This window comes from Propithecus coquereli, unplaced genomic scaffold (assembly GCF_000956105.1).
Source record: "Propithecus coquereli isolate 6110/MARCELLA unplaced genomic scaffold, Pcoq_1.0 Scaffold247, whole genome shotgun sequence".
Taxonomy (NCBI): Eukaryota; Metazoa; Chordata; class Mammalia; order Primates; family Indriidae; genus Propithecus; species Propithecus coquereli.
The window spans coordinates 1,544,861-1,564,881 of record NW_012148030.1 but is presented as its reverse complement, the minus strand read 5'-3'; the positions used below and the strand labels follow the sequence as shown (position 1 = coordinate 1,564,881).

At 40.5% G+C, this 20,021-nt stretch overlaps 1 protein-coding gene across 2 annotated transcripts in view; it reads left to right on the top strand.

The window, feature by feature from the left end:
* The window catches only part of DEPTOR (DEP domain containing MTOR-interacting protein), a 153,292-nt gene that overhangs the window by 38,826 nt on the left and 94,445 nt on the right, over positions 1-20,021 (top strand). The window contains exons 2-3 of one of the 2 annotated variants that reach the window (XM_012646564.1): positions 16,740-16,918; positions 18,285-18,408. The exons of the other annotated variant lie outside the window; for it this stretch is intronic. Coding sequence (XP_012502018.1) covers positions 16,740-16,918; positions 18,285-18,408 — 303 coding nt within the window. The remainder of the gene's footprint in view (positions 1-16,739; positions 16,919-18,284; positions 18,409-20,021) is intronic. 2 annotated transcript variants of the gene reach the window in all.

Below are 20,021 nucleotides of genomic sequence, written 5' to 3'. Positions count from 1 at the left end.
TTCCAACCACCAGAGTAAACCTTGTTCTCATCTGTAAACAGTGGTTAATTGTCTCTCTTGCCTAACTACCTCCCATGGTTGTTGCAAAATCAAATAAGACGAAGTGTGTATAAGTAATTTGTAAGCCATAATGTGCTAAGCACGTGAAATGTGGATTTATTATTATGTAGAAACTCATTATGTCTCAAATTTATAGAAAATTTGGATTTACCACCTATAGTCTTTCTTTCTCACTTGGCATAATTCCCTCTTGGCTTTGAACAATGGCCTTGGCCCCTTTTCTCTTTTCTCTGATCCTCAAACAGTTTAAGTGACCTGGGGACCCAGAAGGGCGTGAGTCTAAATATATGAAGTTGTATCTACCAAAGCCTTGTTAAATACACACATATACCAAGTGTATTTAGGGACTACCTTGGCAAATAGGTAGCCTGAAAATTTGACTATAAGTGTATTGAATACCAGCAAGAGACAGAGAAACTATGCTAAGAGAGGGAAAATGTAAACCTAGAATAAGCCAATATATAGATTACCAGAAGTTGCTTTTCACTGGCTATGTCTGACAGTTGAGTCTAAGATGTTTTTCCTGAAGGTAGTGTCAGATAGGTGAAATAGCATTTTATTCTGTAGCCTTGAGAAGCCTTTTTGTTTTATACATAGTCATAAGTGATATATAAATTTTTAGGTTTTTCGAGTTTCATTCAGGCTTCATTTTAACTTATATTCTGTTAGTCATTAAAAATAAATCACCATACGAAGTGTATATGCTGTCTACACCGGGTACAAAAGATGGTCTAAACATTTGGATATACATGTATTGCGAATGTCTAAGGGATAATTAACCTCCAAAATGCTTACTGTGGCATGGTTTGAGATAATTCTCAACAGTTCTTTCTGTGACCTTTTTTGTCTCCCTCGTGTTTGTGTTGATATATGTTTCTATCACTGCATCTGAGGCTCTTAGTATTCCCTTTTTTTTTGTATGTGCTCTGTCCCCCTTTTCAACACAGCAGAGTTGCCTCTGCCCACCATCTCACAGAACTTTAATGAACATAAGCACCTTCAGTTTGGGCTTCTTGTCTTTGGGACTGACCAGATACTGTGGCCTTCTACCAATTTCCCTCCTGGCTCGTGGTTTGACTCCTGAAGGACCTTGTCCACCAGCCTGAGCCACACCTGTCCAGACCTGCCTGGATCCTGACAGCAGACTGAGTTTGAGCCAAAACTCAGACCCCTGCTGTATACACAGTCTGTGAAGGATAGCATGTCTCTTCCTGAAGGGAGAATTATTTAACATTTCTTATCCAGCACAACCAAACAGCAGACACACAGGTAAGCCAAATGCTCCTTCATGTTAATAGAAGGGCGACGGCAGAAACGCTTTGAAGTGCTGCTAGTTATGTTCACCTGCCACCAAAGTGCCCAACACCAAAGGCCTGAGATCTGCAATTTGTCCTGTGCAATGGTTTCTTTCTTTCCAGCTTTAAACAAAGATGAAAATTCAAACCCATATACTAACTGAGTGTTCTTTTTCTTTAGCCCTGTCCTGAATACTTTGAGAACTATGAAAGAAGAATGAGATCAGTTTTTACTTATCAAATTTGTAGTATAGTTGAAAAGAGGATTAATGCAAACAAGAATAAAGTAATACAAAACAGCATATGGGTAAAAATGAGCATTGTAGAAAATAGATCATGGAGAAGTCAGGAGAACTAGATCATCTATCATCATGAGAGAAGACATCATGGAAGAAGGTTGAGGGATGCTAGAGTTTGGTGGATAGGTAGAAAAAGAGAGAGAACATATTCTGGAAAGGGAATAACATAAATACAGGGACAGAGGCAGAAATGAAAGCAACACATTTGGCTAAAACAGAGTAAACAGAAGAAGAGGAAAATAATGTTGAATAGATTGCGTTTTAACATATTATGGAGACACTGACTGGTATACACATCCATACAGCCTATTTATATACAATACAACATTTTCATTTGGAAGAAACCACACCTGTTTCTTTTACGTGGTCCTTGAACTACAGAAACTAGGCCAGTATGAACAGTTGTTTAAGCTATGCCAAGTATGCAGTTGGGAATCAATAAATACATTTTGACTGAGAAATTTTTTATAAACCCGTTAACTGATAGCGGCCTCCACTGTAGCTGCAAACGTCCCTGATAACACTTCTGAAGCCTTTCTGAAGACTCCTGAAATATTTTTAAACCCAGAGAAACCTTGTCTGTGCTCATGTTATGAAGTGCAACACCCAAAGCCTGTGGCACTTTGGCAGCTTCAGCATCTGTCCTGTGAGCTGAAAATAGATGACTGTAACCCTAGACAGTGTTTGTACAGGATGCTTAGCACAAGATTCACTTTAATATGTTCATCCTTGTTTGGAAGCCCAAAGGAAATGAAATTTGCTGTTTCGTGCTCCCTGGCCTTGTGGTTTGTGGTAGATCTTTTCAGTACAAAATGTGCCCAAAATGGTCTGTTCTATTTTGATCTTGTGAGTGAGGATTTACCCTGGAGGTTGTCAACTGAAAATAATCACAAAGATCAGAATATGGTTTAAGGACAGTTGCCTTAGGGAGCGCTCCAGAGAACGAAAGAGAGGCTCAAGTTTTTAAAGACTCTGGAGAGGGGCTGATTACAAAAGTTGTTGTCAGGAATTCTCATTAGTTTATAGAAACAACATTGGTTAGTGATTGGCTTATACATTGGGGAACTATAGGGTGGATGGCATTTAAGGCTACTTGGAGTCAGGCTAGAGCCCACATAGCAAGTGGCTTCAAGAGGTAATTATTGATATTTAGCTCAAGGGGGAGTGGGACGTGACTGCCTTTACATTTTAAATGCCTTTCTAGTCCTGATAATGTAAAGAGGCTTGCATTCCTCAGATAAAAGGTTTCTCTTTCTCAAGGCTCACCAGGGTGTCCCTAAAGTTAGAGTTGACAGATTTTAGAGATAACTTTAGTCAGCTTCCTCATTTTCCAGATCAGGAAGCTGAGGTTCTAATTGGGTAAGAGACCTCCCCAGGCCACATTACCTAGACCAGAAGTGCACACTCTGCAGTTTAGGTGTCCTGACTCCTCCTGGAGACAACACAGCACCTGGCTTCTGTTGTCCCACCAAGGCGTGGACAATTGTCAAGTTGGTTTAGCATGCCCTAGCTTCACCTCTGTGAGTCCTTTCCCAGCAGCGGGACAAACTCCTCCTTCTTCTTCTAAATTTTGAGCTTCCTAATTTAGATTTCTTCCCCTATCAAAATGAGAATGGATGTAATCAATTATATTAGCTGATTAACTGATCACATTTTATATGAGTGAACATGTCACTTCTTCCTCAAAGAACTGTCTTTTAGAAGCCTCTTTCAGTTAGGCAGCGTTGGAAATTTAAAAAAAAAAAGAAAAAAAAGTCTGTTATGCTTTTTAAACTGATAAGAACAGATAATACACTTGATCTTAGCCGAAAGGCCAAGAAGCGATCTCTTATGCTTTTTATTGGAAGGCCAAGCTCCTGCTCAAAGAGGAGCGAGTGTCAGGAAGCAGGCTGGGAGATACATTTAAAGGAAGGAGGGACACTAAAAATTACACTCTGAGACTGGTGCTGAAATTAGTTCACTTTTCAGCTTTTTATGGTTTTTGCAAGGTGTAGGTCTTAGACCCAGGGAGGGGCTCCTGATTCCATGAGAAGAGCATGCCAGTGCCCAGAAGCATGCAGGGTGAGGGAGCCTATATCCCACCTTGACCACACCCTGCCCGGCGTAGATCTGCTTGATCAGCTTTCACCTGATGCCCATGTTTCCCTCTGCCTCCCCTCCTCGCATCATTTTCTTCTTTTTATTCCTTAACATAATGTTGACTCTGTTTCCTTCTAACTGGTGGTTTGCAAAGTGTGGCCCCTAATCAGCATCATCAGCATCACCAGGGTGCTTTGCAAAAATGGAAATTCTTGGGTCCACCCCAGACCTATTGGATTAGAAACCACAAGAGGCAGGGCCCAGCCTTCTGTGTTTTCATTATTTATTATAAATAGTATTTTTGTACTTGAGCCTTCTATATATTTTTTCTTTGTCTAAAATTGGCCCTGAGACTGTTTTATTTTCAGGAAAAAAGTTTCCAGTTTCCAACACTAAACGTTTGGTTACAGTGTCTTTCTGAAGAGTGAATACAGTCTGGGTGTTACCAGAAAAGATTTGCAAGGCTATTGCAAACAGAATCCAGGCCAGCTCTCTCATCAGTGGGCCACTCCTGGATCAAGCATTAGATTAGAAACCTCTGTTCCCACAGTGGAGCTCAACAGATATTCTGGTAACAGGGAGAAGGAGGTCGAGGTTTAAATCCCAGCTTAGGGGAAGGAACAAGTCGCCTAACTTCTCTGTCTCAGTTTTCCCATCTCACCTTGACTTCTCTCTGGTTTCACCTACCACTGCATCTACAGGACTCTCTTCCTAATCCTTTAACACGGAAAAACTGCCAAGTCTCTCCAGTAGTTGCCAGCCCACCCTAATTATTCCGTAACTTGGGACTACATTTGTTTTAAAAAGTAACTGAAATGAGTATTTGGTGGTTTCTTGATGGCGCTTCTGGCAAAATCTGACAATGAAATATATTGCTTAATAATAACAGCAGTAAGAGTTGATATTTATTGAGAGGTTATCGCATGCTAAGCACTTTACATAGAGTCTCTCATTTAATCCTCACAATAACCCTAGCAGATATACCGTATCATTCCCATTTTAAAGATGAGAAAATCGAGGCACTGAGAAGTTGAATGCTTTGTCCAAAGTTACTCAGCAAATGATGGATGGAACTTGGATTTGAAACCCAGCGGTCTGACTCTACAGCTCTGCTCTGAGTGAATGGTGAATAGTGAGAGAGGGCGGCAGGGAGTTAAGAACCCCTTAGTTTTACCTGGAAGCTATACTTTCTTTTCTTTTCCCCCCACTCACTGCCGCCTGAATTACAACAATTATTAGGTGCGTGCTTATTTATTTATTTATTTTTCTTACAAGCCACACCAAGGGAGGCTGTGTGCTTGATCATGGGGACCAGGGATGAAGCGAGGGCCACAATGTATGTCTCTGTTTGAGAGCCACTGTTCTAAGTGAAGAGTGAATCCCTGTGTTTGTGGAAGGAAGGAGTCAGGCCGCAGCATCCTCTCATTACAGAGGGCACAACAGGGATAGGGGACCACAATTGGAAGCAGCCACCACAGACCAGGGAGTGTGCAGCCCCAGTCCTTTACCACCACAGCAAGGACTAGTGATGTAGTAACCAGTACTGGTCTTGTGAGTCATTCTGTCCTCAGCACGTTCCCTGAACCATTCTGGGCTTGTTTCTTCACCTGCAAAATGGCAATTAGAGACCTAATACTCCTGGGTGTGGTCTGTAAACAAATAATGACCTGTTTGGGGGGCAGGGAGGTGGTGGCGAAGAATCTTCGGGCTTCTTGGAAAGGCACTTTGCAAGCAGGAAGAACACCATTCTGACTCATCAGAGGAATAGATCAGAGCTAGAGATGTTGATGCAGTCGCTCTTGCTTCCTTCTGAACAGGAGACCTCTTGGGAAAGAGCTTACATGGAGGATGAATTAACCTGATGAAAACCTCAGGTCTAATGCAACAAGGAAGGCTGACTCAGGGACCTGCCCATCGTGACCCTGTACTTACTGCCTATCTCAAGGATGAGATGAGAGATTGAGAAGACCTCGTGAACTTTTATACACACATAATTAAAAAGTGTTTGTTATATGTCCCACATGTGCTGATGCTCTCGGGAAACATGTCCCTCACCAGAGCTGTTTCCTGCCCCCCAGGAGTGTCATCTTAATCATTCAACATTGGCTCAATGCAAACATGAGGACAAGGTGGCAACTCCTTTTGTAGGCACTTCTGTGAGCCCCATCTATATTTATATTGGTAGTAGTATCTGTATGATGTATAAATTTCAAAAATTCCCACCTTTATCATGGCACTTTAATGTAACTGTAATGTTGTCTCCTTCGTAGCCTATATAAGCATAAAACGGGCAGAAGACAGGTGCTTCTGCCATTTAACATTTGATGGCACGGAACGCTCTCTAAACATAGAAATCAGAAGATCTGGCTTCAAGTCCTGACATTGCTCCTTATTAAACACATGACTTGAGCAAGTTATTTTAATTTTTCTGAGCTCCCTTCCTTGTCTATCAAATTCGTATGACGTTGCCTTCCTCACTCTCAGGGATATTATTAGGCTCAGCTCCGATAGTACATTATGGCTCCACTCAGATGTAAGACATTACTGTTATTATTTCTGCTGTCAACCGAAGAAAAAAGTCAAGTTTTTAAGGAATTAAAGTTTTTTTTTTTTAATTTCAATATATTTAGGGGGTACAAGTGGTTTTTTGATACATGGATGAACTAACTGCATAGTGGTGAAGTCAGGGCTTTTAGTGTACCCTTCACCCAAATGGTATATGTTGTACCCAAGAGCTAATTTTTTTCCCCTCGTTCCCCTCCCAGCCTCTCCCCTTCTAAGTCTCCGAAGTCTGTTATACCACTCTCTGTGACCACATATACCCATCGTTTCACCCCCACTTATAAGTTAAAGTTAGTTTTATTCAGAAGTCTTACTGAGGACTATAGACTGGGGCTGATAGCCTGGGAGCAGCCCTTTAGAGAGAAGGTCATCCGACTGCTCCAGCACAGGGTTTCAGCCCACTGCTTGTGTGTAGACGGTGGAGGTTCAGTGTGTGCAAAATCACATAAACCTTACTCAACAGTTACATTCAAGCAGAATCATATCAAGGCTTGGGTGTGAGAGTACTTCTGGTTATAGATTACAGAGCCATAATCACTAACCCCATGAGACTTTATCTTATGTGTAGGAAAAGGCAAGGACTAGAGAGTTATTTATCTTTTAGGGAGAATAAACTCAGGCAAGAGACCTACGAGGCCATGTGCTCTGTCCTAGTTTTTCTTCAAAGCATCTTTCCGAAGAGCTGCACACTGTCACAGAGTCAGAGTCTTTGTGAAATTATGTTGGCAAGCAGAAATGAGCAAACATGGTGTTTTACATTTGTTACTTTGTCTCAAACTGCTAATATCCTTCATCTTGATTTCAACATAGTAAATGATATATGAGACTCAGAATGAAACACAGTTTCTTCCTGGGTGTCTTTACCATCTCAATTCATTGCAGTGACAAGACACATAGCTTGCATGGAACTTTGCTGTGTAGTGACTTGACATGAGCCCTGGAAGGGCTCTGTACAAAACTTACGACTCTGTTCCTTATTCACAGAGCTGTTGCACGTGGAGCATTTGGCATGACCACTTTATAAAGTGCTCGCTGCAGCTTTGGACGGATTGCGTGTGCATGTTATGTGTATTGTCAGAGACCAGTTCCTTCTGGCTCTACAGACTCACGTGAACCAGTACTCTTTGCTTCCTATTTCTGTCTGTACTTGTTCTATTGTTCTGATCAGGCTGGGAGAATTTAAGCATCTTCTTGAAGCAAAAACTACATGAAATGTGTATTATGATCCTATTTCATGGAAAAAAATATGTATAAGTATGTATAGCCATACACGGATATGTGCATGTAAGATTTCTGCAAGAATACATAAGCAACTATTAATATTAGGCTCCTCTGGAAAGTAGAGGCCAAGGATAACTTCAAACATATGCCACAGTAGACAGAATAGTATAGCAAACTCCTGTGCCTCCGTCTCCCACCTTCAGCGGTGATCAGTTCAATGCCAGGTAACCCAACATCAGTGATTGTCAATTCATGTGAACCCAGGAAGGAGACTTTTGATTTTTATTTTGTACATATTTGAATTTTTTCCCCTATGAGCATATATTATTTTGATAATTTAAAATTTTAATTTCAAAGCGTTACAGCTCTTTTAGAATTTGTCTAGCAGGTTTTCTGGTCCTCACTGGAAGACTCCACCACCCCCTCACCCCCTGCCCCATGCAAAAAATAAATAAATAAAAATAAATAAATAAATACAATTTTAATTTCAGAATAAATCCAAATATTACAAGCAAATGCAGTGTGTTAGATTTCATTTGTTCCTGTTTTTACTCTCATTCTTTTAGACTCAGAGCCCTTCAAGGGTGAATGATTAAGAGTGACTTTCCCTGGGTTCTTGGACCCCCAAGGACAGATACTGACTCTCACAGAACATTTGGAAAGGACAATAGCCGGGCTTTAAAGCACATCTATGTCAGTGCTGTTGCCCAAATCACAGGCTCGCACTGTTAGCCCTACTATTTGGCTTGCTGTTTTTGTTAATTAAACTGTTTACTTTGGCTGAGATTTATGACGCTGTTTTTAAATGAGAATATGTAGTTTCAGTCTCCTCTTTGTTCCCTGCTGTAGTTCTCTGCAAGCTATTTTTTGAAAAACACTTTCTGTATTTCTTATCAGATGGTCAGTGATTTTGTAGGTATTATTAACACCCTGCATTCAGTAATGTTTGTTCTCCTAGGGCTGGAAGAGGAAATTGTCTGATGCAATTTCAGCAGCTGGTTAGCTGGACAGGAATAGAACATTACAGAATCACCTTGAATCTAAAGCCTGTGAACCAGCTGTCCGAGATTAATGATGGGAAAGTGTTGTTTGGGGTGTTTTTTTTTTTTGTATTTAAATTTCATAGCCAATAGAATTGAAAGTGCAGCTAAAATAAAGATGGTTATTCTTCCCAGTAGTTTAATATGGATTGACGGGGACTCTGTTGGTCAAAAGAGGATTCTGCCTATGCCTCCCACCATGCTGAGTGCATAGCATGCACTAATTGTTTTTCATGTTAATGAGGATCTATGGCCTACTATTCGCTATGCACTAGAATTGCAACAATAAATAAACAATGCTCCCTTAGTATCCCTGATCTCATCTAATTGTAATACAGTGGGATGAATCTTTTACTAGTGTGGCTAAAATATTGTGGGAGAACAGAGGAGAGAAGGCTGGTTTCTGGCTTTGGAAGGCTGGGAAAATGTTCAGAGAGGAGGTGCCCTTGAAAAGCTGACCCTTGAAAAGCAAGTAGAATTTTTTGAATTATTGAAGGCAGGAAGAGGGAACATTTTAAGCAGAGGTATCCCTATCTTGAGCAGAGTCATGGTGGGTGATTGTCTTGTTCAGGGGATGAAGAAGAGTTCAGAATGTTCTTCGGAGTACAAAGCAGTAATACTTGTGGTTGGGAGGTGAGAAAGAGGTGAGGAAGCTTGGGCAGGGGCCTGGGCCCTGAGGCGGAAGGCCTCCTTAGAGCCTGGGTAGGTGAAGTTCTTTTGGATCCAGGGAGTTGAGTCTCCCTCAGCACACTCTACATTCCCCAGGCAATTGGTAGCACTTTGGGAGGCCAAGGCAGGAGCATCTCTTGGGGCCAGGAACAGCCTGAGCAACATAGCGAGACTCTGTGTCTACAAAAAGTTTAAAAACTAGCCGAGTGTGGTGGTGCTCACATGTAGTCCCAGCTACTTGGGAGACTGAGGCAAGAGGATCACTTGAGCCCATCAGTTTGAGGTTACACCGAGCTATGATCAGACCACTGCACTCCAGCCTGGGCGACAGTGAGGAGACCCTATCTCTAAAAAAATAAAATTAAAAATAAATAAATAAATAAATAAAAGCGTGGCTTTTAGCTAGTAGTTCAGCATTTTGTGGAGTCTTTGTAGAGAATTCTATTCCACAAAAAGCTCAGCTCTGTAAAAGTTTCCCTTTTTAACAAGACTTTGAAATATTGCTTACGCCGTGTCTTCCTTTGCGACACCCATGTGTATTAGTGTATTAAAAGTTGTGAAAACTGGAGAGAATTTTAGTTCAAGTAAAAGGAAATCCTTTATTTTTTCTTAAGCACACAACAGGCAGTAAAACTTTGGAAACGGATTACCCTAGAAGTGAAAATAGGGTTCTTTTAAAAAAGACTTAGACACGCTCCATGATAATGGATAGTTACTAAGTTATGGGGTAGGAACCCCTACTGTGGTAGCCAGAAGCCTCCCTCCCTCTTTGAAAATGACATCGCTTCTATTAGTGCCCTTGTACATTCACTTGCCCACAGAATATTTATTAAGTACTCACCGTGCCAAGCAAAACACTTGGTCTTGTGTTGCAGTATAAAAATTCTTATCTCTTTATTGGGATAGTTTTTCTGGAATATGCAGTTTTCTTTTTTTCTTTCTTTTTTAAGACAGAGTCTTACTCTGTTGCCTGGGTTAGAGTGCCGTGGCGTCAGCCTAGCCCACAGCAACCTCAAACTCCTGGGCTCAAGCGATCCTCCTGCCTCAGCCTCCCAAATAGCTGGGACTACAAGCGAGCACCACCATGCCTGGCTAATTTTTCTATTTTTAGTAAAGATGAGGTCTCACTGTTGCTCAGGCTGATCTCGAACTCCTGCTCTCAAGCGATCCTCCCTCCTTGGCCTCCCAGAGTGCTAGGATTACAGGCATAAACCACCGCACCCAACCTGGAATATACAGTTTTCAATGCTCATTATTAGAATTCTGTGTTTCTGACTATAGAAGAAAAAAGATGGTAGCACAATTATTGTGCATTTTTAACCCTGGGTAACATGTCTAAAAATATCGAGTTCTAGGCTAAATCCTGGATTGAGAGTTCTTTCCCCTCCATCATATTTCTACTCAGTTTTCTTAAACATGAAAATGTACCAGGCGCTGGTGGGGCAGAAAGGATACTGTGTGGTGCTTCTCCCCTTTCACTCTTGCAGGGAATCGGTGGAAATCAGGAATGCTCAAGAATTAGCGCTAAGCTTAGGGGTCATAGAAGAATATAACTGAAAGGTTCTATTCTGTAGTATTTAAAGATAAACACTACCTAATAATTTTTTTTTTTAATTTGGGAAGTTTACAGGAGCTAAATCTCCTTTCTTGGCTCATAACATATTCGTCCTCCACCAAATTATATAGCAGCTTGTTCCACATTTCAATTTCTAAATACTTTGGTCTTCATTATTCCTGGATTCCTGACAGACATCACATCTAAGAATGAATGTTTTGCATTCTGCCACTTTGAGCATGTTAAACAAACTACTCAGTGTTGTTGTCACTGAATTAATTAGAAGGCTTCATGTGGTGACTTTAGCACACCTATGTAAACTTGTTTTTTTTTTTTTTTAAATTAGGGCTCGTTTATTTGTTATTAATAATTATAACTCTACATAGGTATCTTCTGTGGTTTTAGAATTAACTGCCTTGGAGAGTTGTTTTGAGGATTCATGCCCATAAAGCAGTTAAAACTGTGCCCAGCACACAGTTGAATACAATTATTAATATCTTCATTTTACCAATGAGAACTCTGACGCTTACGGGTTTGATGGTTATAGAATGACTGACAGTGTCAGGGGGAGAGTCAAGTCTTTGTATTCCTAGTCCTGTTTTCCTGACTATCCTCAGGACTGACATTGTGGGGTGATCCTATGATACTCAGAAATAAACAAAGGGCTGTATGGAATGGATCCCCATTAGGAGTCTTGGTGGGTCTGTGCTTCCTGAAACATCATCCTGTAAGTAAAGCATGGCCGCATCCTACCTAAGGAAGAACTGAGCCTCAGAGGCTTGCTGTGAAATCCTTGTGCAAGCTCTTTTGTTCTGAAGATCACCCACACCTTCCTTAGAGCTATGCACTGGGGGCTCACTTGGTTTTGTTTAGACTTACTATGCATTAATATATTGAGGAAATATTAGGAATTAATTTAGTAGGTTTTTTTTTTACAATCTCCATATCTATTAACTCCTTTCTATCTGCTTTAATTACTTTGTTTTTCTCCCTTCTTTTATTAAAGTCTTTTTTCAATCCTATTTCAGTTTTCAGCTATGTAGTTTGTTTGTCTATGTAATTTGCTTGATAACGTTGTTGTCTGACTTCAGTTCGTTTTCTAAGACATATAGCTCCCTTTTCATAATCATTTTATCTTTGAGTTCTTACTTGATTAAATTCATGTTCTTTTAACGTTTTTATTTTTTGTAGTTCAGAATACTTTGGGGTAATTTCTGTTTCTTGAATTGTGTTTTCTTTCAGTTCTTTTATCTGTTACATGTTCTCTTTCTTCTTTTCCTTCTTTTTTTTCTTTTTTCTTTAAGTATAATTATTTATAGCTATTTGCTTCTTTCCATCATGTTTATACTTAAGGCAGGCAGCTCTACCCATACTTTCTGTTGTCCCTATTCTGTCTTTGCTTGAACATAAGGCAGGTGACATCTCCTTGGCCTTTTCCTAAGTTTCACAGAATGTTATTTTCTGTTCTGAGCTAAATTTGATAGCTAATTATTTATTCCACTTTTTTTTATAGCTTAAAGGTCCAGGGTGATGAGAAGGGGAGAGTCTTGCTTCAAAGATTTTATCCAATTTCCTGTCCCAGGGTTCATTTCACATAGTCAGAGGTGGATCCCACTGCTGTGGAGGGATATTTTGGCCCTTGGACTGGTCCCCTAATTTACTGTTGAGCCTGGGAGGCTTCACTGCCAGAGAAAAGGTCTACTTCTTCATGTCCTTCATTGCATTCATCTTTTCCCGGCAGCCATTTCCCCCGTCTCCTAATAAGAAGACAGAAAACTCACTTCTTTGTGTTTTATTTCTTTCCTTCAAACATGGGGGTTATTAATGAAAATTCTGAGGATTTCACTGACTTAGCAACAAGGCTTCTGGGTGGTGAAGGTCTACTTACCTTGCCTCACTACTCCAGAATTTTCTATTTATTTCCTTGGCTGCTAATTTTAAAAAAATTTATGGAAGTAGATGTTGTACTTTTCCTTGTTTGGCCACTTCTAGCCAAATTTTTGCTGTTTTCCTTTTTCAAAAATTATTTTGTTCAATATTCAGAGAGGGAGATTCTGCACATTGGATTCACTCCACCAGCTTTACCGATTTATAATCTTTATGGTTTCTATTTCCTACCTTGTCCTCCGCATGTGAGGGCAAGTCTGGCGTCAAGCACATGGGTCAAAGTATCTTCTGGAAGAATCAGACAAACATGATGATTCAGGCACTGTAAAATAAAATTACACAACTAACTTTCCCTAGAGGAGGAAGCCCCAACACTGAAAGTGTCCGCTACCATCAATGTAGGTCCCTTTCTTTTTTAGCATAAAATATGAATCCTAATATACTAACTTTCATGTTTAGTAAAATATATCCCCCATAGGGTTGCCAGAAAATTTAGGGTGCCCAGTAAAATTTGAATTCTGGACACAGTATAATGAATAATTTTTTTAGTATAAGTAGATCCCATGCAATATTTGGGATGTGCTTATACTAAAAAATTATTTGTCATTTATCCAAAATTCAAATTTAACTGAATTTCTTGTTTTGTTTTTTGGGTTTTTTTCTCCCTAGATCTGGCAACCCTGCTTCATCATGACCATCTTATTCAAATGTTTTCTGAGTCTATTGGATACCTCTCTTCTTTGGTGTTTTTCTGATATCACTATCATCCTCATTTCTCTCTTACTAGTGGATTCATTCATTGCTATGTCCTTTCTTTAGCCAGTCCTATAATATTAATATGTCTTGACTCCAGACTTTTAGATAATAAATATTTTCAGATGGTAGAACATCATATAGTAATTAAGCATCATTGATATTTATCCTTAATTATTTAGCACTTAGCCAAACATAGTCTTTGAGTAACCAAAATAGACTTCATAAATTCCATGTACAAAATGCTGATTTTCTTTATTCATAGATGTTCATATCAGGCATTTGCTCAAAATCTTTTAACTCTTGATTTGTATTTTTATACCAACTAGCTTAGCAGACCATGGCAGAACAGAAGTGGCAGATTAAGGAAACTGCTTGAGTTCAGGGACAACAGGTGTATATCACAGCAGGACAAGGGAAGGAAACAAGATAATGAAAAAACTGATGCCTGACTCAGGAAGTTCTGTAACCACTGGGTGCAGGGCAGACATCTCTGACCATTTATGTGGTCTCTAAAGGCATCAGCACCACTGTGGCAACATTCCTTGCTAGAGGTTGTAATGGGACAATTTTGGTATTAGTAACAGAAACCTAATTAAACTCACTAAAGCATAAGGGAATGTATTGGCTCATGTAATTTAAATCCAGGTCAGGACTCAGACACACAAAGACAAACACCGCATGTTCTCACCTATAAGTGGGAGCTAAATAATGTGTACACATAGACATAGAGTGTGTGTGGAATGATAGACAATGGAGACCTGAAAGGGTAGGGGTGGGGCAGGAAGGGGTTGGATGATGAGAAATTACTTAATGGGTATAATGTATGTTAGTCAGGTGATAACTTTACCTGACTTTACCGCTATGCCATATATCTATGTAACAAAATTACACTTGTGCCCCATAAATGTATACAAATAAAAAGTAAATAAATCCAGGTTAGGTGGCTTCATGAACTGTTGAATCCAGGTGCTCAAACAGGGTTGTTTGGAGCATCTCTCTCCCCACCCCTACCTCTGCCCACCCGTATGCTTTGCTCTGTGTTGGATTTCTTCTTAGGTAGGTTCTTCCTTTTATGATGGCTAGTAGTAGCTCAAGGCATATATTTCAAAACTTAGTAACTCCCAGGACTCCTAGGAACACTTCAGGATTGAGTCTCATTGGTCTAGCTTAGGTCACATGCTCATCCATGAACCAAACACAAAGCCCAAGAGACAAGATGCTTTGATTGGCTAGGCCTGGCTCATGTGCTATGGTTGAGGCCAATCACATCTGATTCACATGGACTGACAGTGGATGATGGATTATTTTCCCAAAGAAAAGTTGGAGGGCTGTTAGCAGAAAAAAGGAGAGTGCACGTAAGTTAGGCAGAAACATTACTAATAGTTGTTCACCTTACAGAGATCTCATGGTTCACTCCAAACCCCTTATTTTACAAACGAAAAAATGAGACCTGGAGTAGTTAAATGGCTTTCAGATCCAGTTGCTTAGGTCAACATGTATGAAGATGCTTAGTATAATGTTGGTCATAGAGGAGGAACACAATTAAAATGGTTTTTTCTTTCTGTGTAGTTTATAGCTGTTAGAACTGTCTTTACTCTCCTCTGCTCTGCCCCAGCGAGCCCTTCATCCCCACACAACTGCAGGAGCTTCCAGTCGTTAGCAGTTGGTAGTTGTATTTGTTTCTCGGGCTGCCATAACAAAGATTTGCAAACTGGGTGGCTTAGACAACAGAAATTTATAGTCTCACAGTTCTGGAGGCTGGAAGTCCAAGATCAATGTGTCAGCAGCACTGGGTTTTCTTCTGAGGCTTTTCTCCTTGGCTTATGGATGGCCATCTTCTCTCTGCGCATTCACAGGTCTGTGTTCTAATCTCCTCTTCTTATGAGAACACTGGACGTGTTGGATTAGGGGCCACTCTAATGACCTCATTTTAATTTAATTACCTCCTTAAATTACCCCATCTCCAACTTCAGTCACATTCTGAGATACTTGGAGTTTGGACTTCAGCATATGAATTTGTGGGGAACAACTCAGCCATGACAGTGATGAAAAGCATCCATGCCTCAAGCTCCCGGCCCAGAATGCTCCCCACGTACAATGACACCACCTTTGGTCATTGTAAGTGCACTCTCAACAAACAGGCAGGAGTGTGATTGCTTTTTTTTGTTAAGAAAGGGGGACAGTTCCTATCCTGTGTCAGGCACTACGATGGCTTGCCGGTGCTTAACTTACATTATGCACCTGAATCTCAACATTGCCAAGGGGAGGGGGTCTATCATAAACCTCATAACGGCCTTCATTTTACAGCAGGTAAAAATTTTTAAAAGCAGGTTTAAGATTCTTTTGAGAAAGTCACTGAGATATGAAGGAAGTAGGAGAAGTTCCAGGTCAACCACTTTTCTCCACACTAATCCATTGGCCTGTAAATAAGTTGTATTTTTTTTCTCCAACAGTTTTAATCCATCTCTCCCAGACTTTTCATTTATCCCTCCCTAGCTCGAGGCAGCATTTGGAGTCTGAGTGAGAGCACCAGGGTCCAAACCTAGTTTTCATCACTTGTTAGCTGTGTGGTGTCAGGCAAGTCACTTAATCTCTCTGTGGCCTCAGTTCTCTCTGCTGTAGAAAACAAAATGGAGATAGAAATAATAACTTCTGATGAGGTTGTTCTGAACATTAAGTCAATTGTTGTAAAGTACTCACACCAGTGCTTGTAACCTAGCAAGCCTCACGAATCAAGCCTCACGAACAGATTAGCCGTTGCCCCTGCTAGAAAACAAGGCCTGCAAAGGCAAGAATCTTCATCTGTGTATTTGCTGATATATGTCTGTAGTGTCCAGTGGTACCTAAGAGGCAGGTAGTAGGCACTCATTAATACTTGTTATATGAATGAATGAATGCAAGGATGGTCAGCCCTGAACAACTTGTGATGAAGAGGAGGTACCTTGTTTCAGCGAGTTTCTAGAGTTTTTGTTTGTTGGTTGGTTGCAGCAATAACCCCACACAGGTAGAGAGAGCAAGAGAGGGGAGTGAGGCAGAGTAGCAGGCAGAAGAGCTTTTCTCATTCTTCTCAGTGGCAGAGAGTTCTAGCTTGGCTGTGGCTGTTTTCCTCTCATATTTACCGGTATCATCTCTAGATGAGAGGATACAGTCACTTTCTGGAGGCTTTGAGCTCTGACAGTATGGAAATCACCTAGAGATAGTTAATGACCGGCCGATGCATTTAGAGCTTCTGTTTTGTTATTGCTCTTAATGGAATTGGTTTAATAATTTGTGCTGTCATCAACATTCCTAAAGTGATTGCTAATTTTTCTTCCAGGCTCAGGCTACATGAGGAAAAAGTTATTAAAGATAGACGACATCATCTCAAGACCTACCCAAACTGTTTTGTGGCAAAAGAACTGATTGACTGGCTGATTGAGCACAAAGAGGCTTCCGACAGAGAGACAGCAATTAAACTCATGCAGAAATTAGCAGACCGGGGCATTATTCATCATGGTGAGTGAGCAGGTAACAGTCAAGGTGACTTGAGAGAAAATGAAGGACTGAATCTTTTCATGAACCTACCCATTTAAGAATAAAACATTTCACTTTGTCTTGTCTCCTGTGTACCTCTCCCCAGATGCACTCCCTTCCTCCAAGAGGCATTTGGGCTATTTGCATATACTTCTTTATACATTTCCTTTCTGTATATGCATCTTTAAGCAAAATATCATACTTTTTATATAGTTTTGTGTTTGTTTTTTGAGACAGGGTCTTGCTCTGTTCCCCAGGCTCTAGAGCAGTGGCATGATCACAGCTCAATGTAGCCTTCAACTCCTGGGCTCAAGCAATCCTCCTGACTCAGTCTCCTGAGTAGCTGGGACCACAGGTGTGTGCTACCATGTCCAGCTAGTTTTTCTATTTTTGTAGACATGGGGTCTTGCTACGTTGCCCAGGATGGTCTCTAACTCTTGGCCTCAAGCAACCCTTCTGCCTTGGCTTCCCAAAGTACTGAGATTACAGTCATGAGCCACTGTGCCTGGCCATTTTATATGTTTTAAATCATTATAGAGATGTATGTCTATTCTTTTGCAACTTGACCATCACACTGTGAGCTTCATCCATGTTGGTAATATATCTCTTTTTTGTTCATTTCTGCTGCTATATAGTATGACATATATAATTAGGCTATTATATGTCTCTTGATGGACATTTAGGTAGTATCTGAGTTTGCTGTTACTTTCAGTGGTTTAGTGAACATTCATGAACATGTCTCCTTGAAATCTATCACCCTGTCTTCAACCTTTGCACATGCTATTGTTCTCTTGGGCTGTAATACCCTTTCTCCTCATTTTTGCACAAGTTCTACTCATTTTCTCATTCTTCAGGTCTCCATTCACATGCAGGCTTCCATTTCTCAGAGCTGAGTTACTGTGTTCCTGGGATCCTGGGTGCCCCTGCTTTGTGCTCCCACTGCACTGTCTCCTTACCTCTTCCGCCTTATCGCACCAGATTTTAATGACATGTTGACATTTCCCCTTATCTCATTAGATTTCTCAGTCTTTGGGGCTGACACATACCCCAATATCATGCTCAAAAAGAGTTTGTAGAATGATGAATTGAATTTTGTGAACCTCTTAATAGATAATAATAATGATGATGGTGACGATGATGGTGGTGATGATATCTAATAATATGGAGCACTTACTCTGTACCAGGTATTAATACTGTGTAAATACTTTACATGAATTAACTCATATAGCAGATACTTGTATGCTTGAAGAATTAGAGAAATGATTCTTAATTAGCATTTTATGTCACTCGAATAATTAAATGAGTGATTGTTTTTCTCATATGCCTCTCTGTGCATATTGTGTTTCAGTGTGTGATGAGCACAAGGAATTCAAGGATGTCAAACTCTTCTACCGCTTTAGAAAGGATGACGGCACCTTCCCGTTGGACAACGAAGTGAAGGCCTTCATGAGAGGGCAGAGGCTGTATGAGAAGTATGTCCCGCGTGCAATCCCCATGAATCTTGACTTGTGGAGAGAAGCAGGGCTATTTCAGTCTTTCACTATGTTGACTTCAGCCTGGTTTCTCCATGTGGGCTGGTTACATAACTGTTCCTTTTCATATGGGAATACTCTCACTCATTTGCTTTTCTCGTTGCCAGAAATTAAGTTGATTTCATAAGATTCTTAATAAAGAATTTATTTAAATATTATTTCCTATATTTAAGTTGATTTAACAAAACTCCAAAAGTAAAAACAAAAAAAAAGATTGATGTTTGCCATCCAGTGATGCAGATATGCCTTTCCTCTTTGAAATGCCGTTGTGTAACTCGGAGGTTCAGGCTTGTAAATGGCTGAAGAAGCAGTGCCACATGCAGGGGACACTCAGGGGAGGTCCAGAGATGAGCAAGCAGTGAGAGAATTTCAGGTGGCAGGATGTCTGCAAGGAATAATCTTCCAGCTCTTTTGAGGAGATGAGTACAATCTATATCCCAGGAATATTTGGTTGGTGGGTCTTAAATCCACCAAGTGGTCTGTCTCTGAGCTGATCACTACTTCCATGGCCTCTTTCCCATCCTGCCTTGCTTGTTTCTTTCCAGGACAACCATTAGAAAAAGGAGTGCAGAAGCAATGACACCTTCTCCTTAACCTTACAAGGCTTGAGGGAGTTGGAAAGTACCTGTGGGTCACATAAAAGAGCCTATTCTACAATGGGGGGAGCGGGGGAAGGGTGTCTGAGTGGTCAGATTAAGTGGTGTGATGATTGAGAGCCAGATGGAGTTTGAATTTTAGCCCTGCCACTCGACCTTTTTAAAGCTCAGAGTCCTCATAGGTGACTGGGAGCAGTGATAGCACCTACCTCGTAGTGCTGTTGTGGGAATTAAAAGGATAAACTGTGTCAAGTACTTAACTATTTAGCTCAGGATCTCTGGCATGTGGTACAGATTCTGACCTTCCTGTGTTATACACTCTGGCCCAGTTCTATTTGCCTCTGTTTCTGGAGCTGATATTATCTCATCATTTAATGTTCTAATTTGTACTAGTTCTTTTATCACTTGCATTCTCCACTGAAGTACGGAAAACCCCTCGTCTCCCTAACTCACATGAATTTGAATGGTAGGGATCCATCAACACTTTAATTTGTATACTTGAGTATGTGTTTATATTTTGTTGCTGGCTGTTTTCTTTTATACTTTCTTAGTTCCTTTTGTAAAATTGTAGCAGGCGTTAGGTATTTAGATAACCATTATGGTGCCTTCAAACTTTAAGGTTCTATGTTGCCAAAAACATGCCTATCATTTCCATGGAAAGAGGCCAGGGGATTCTGTGCTCTCTTCTCTAGCTATGGCATGTCTCTTGGGATCTGGGTCACCACACTAAGAGGCTGGGATCAGCAATAATTGAAAATGTCTGATAGAAAACTATTATTGCTAATGGGATGGGTATGGCAAGATATTAATAAGAAAAGTTAAAGAAAGTTGCTCATACCTCCAGAAAACAGATGTACGCCAGCCTCATCTTCTGTTCCATCCTATGGGCCAGTAACACTGAACTATGTGTCTCTGGACCACCCAAGTGCCCTCTCTGCCTTCCGAAGATTTATTAAT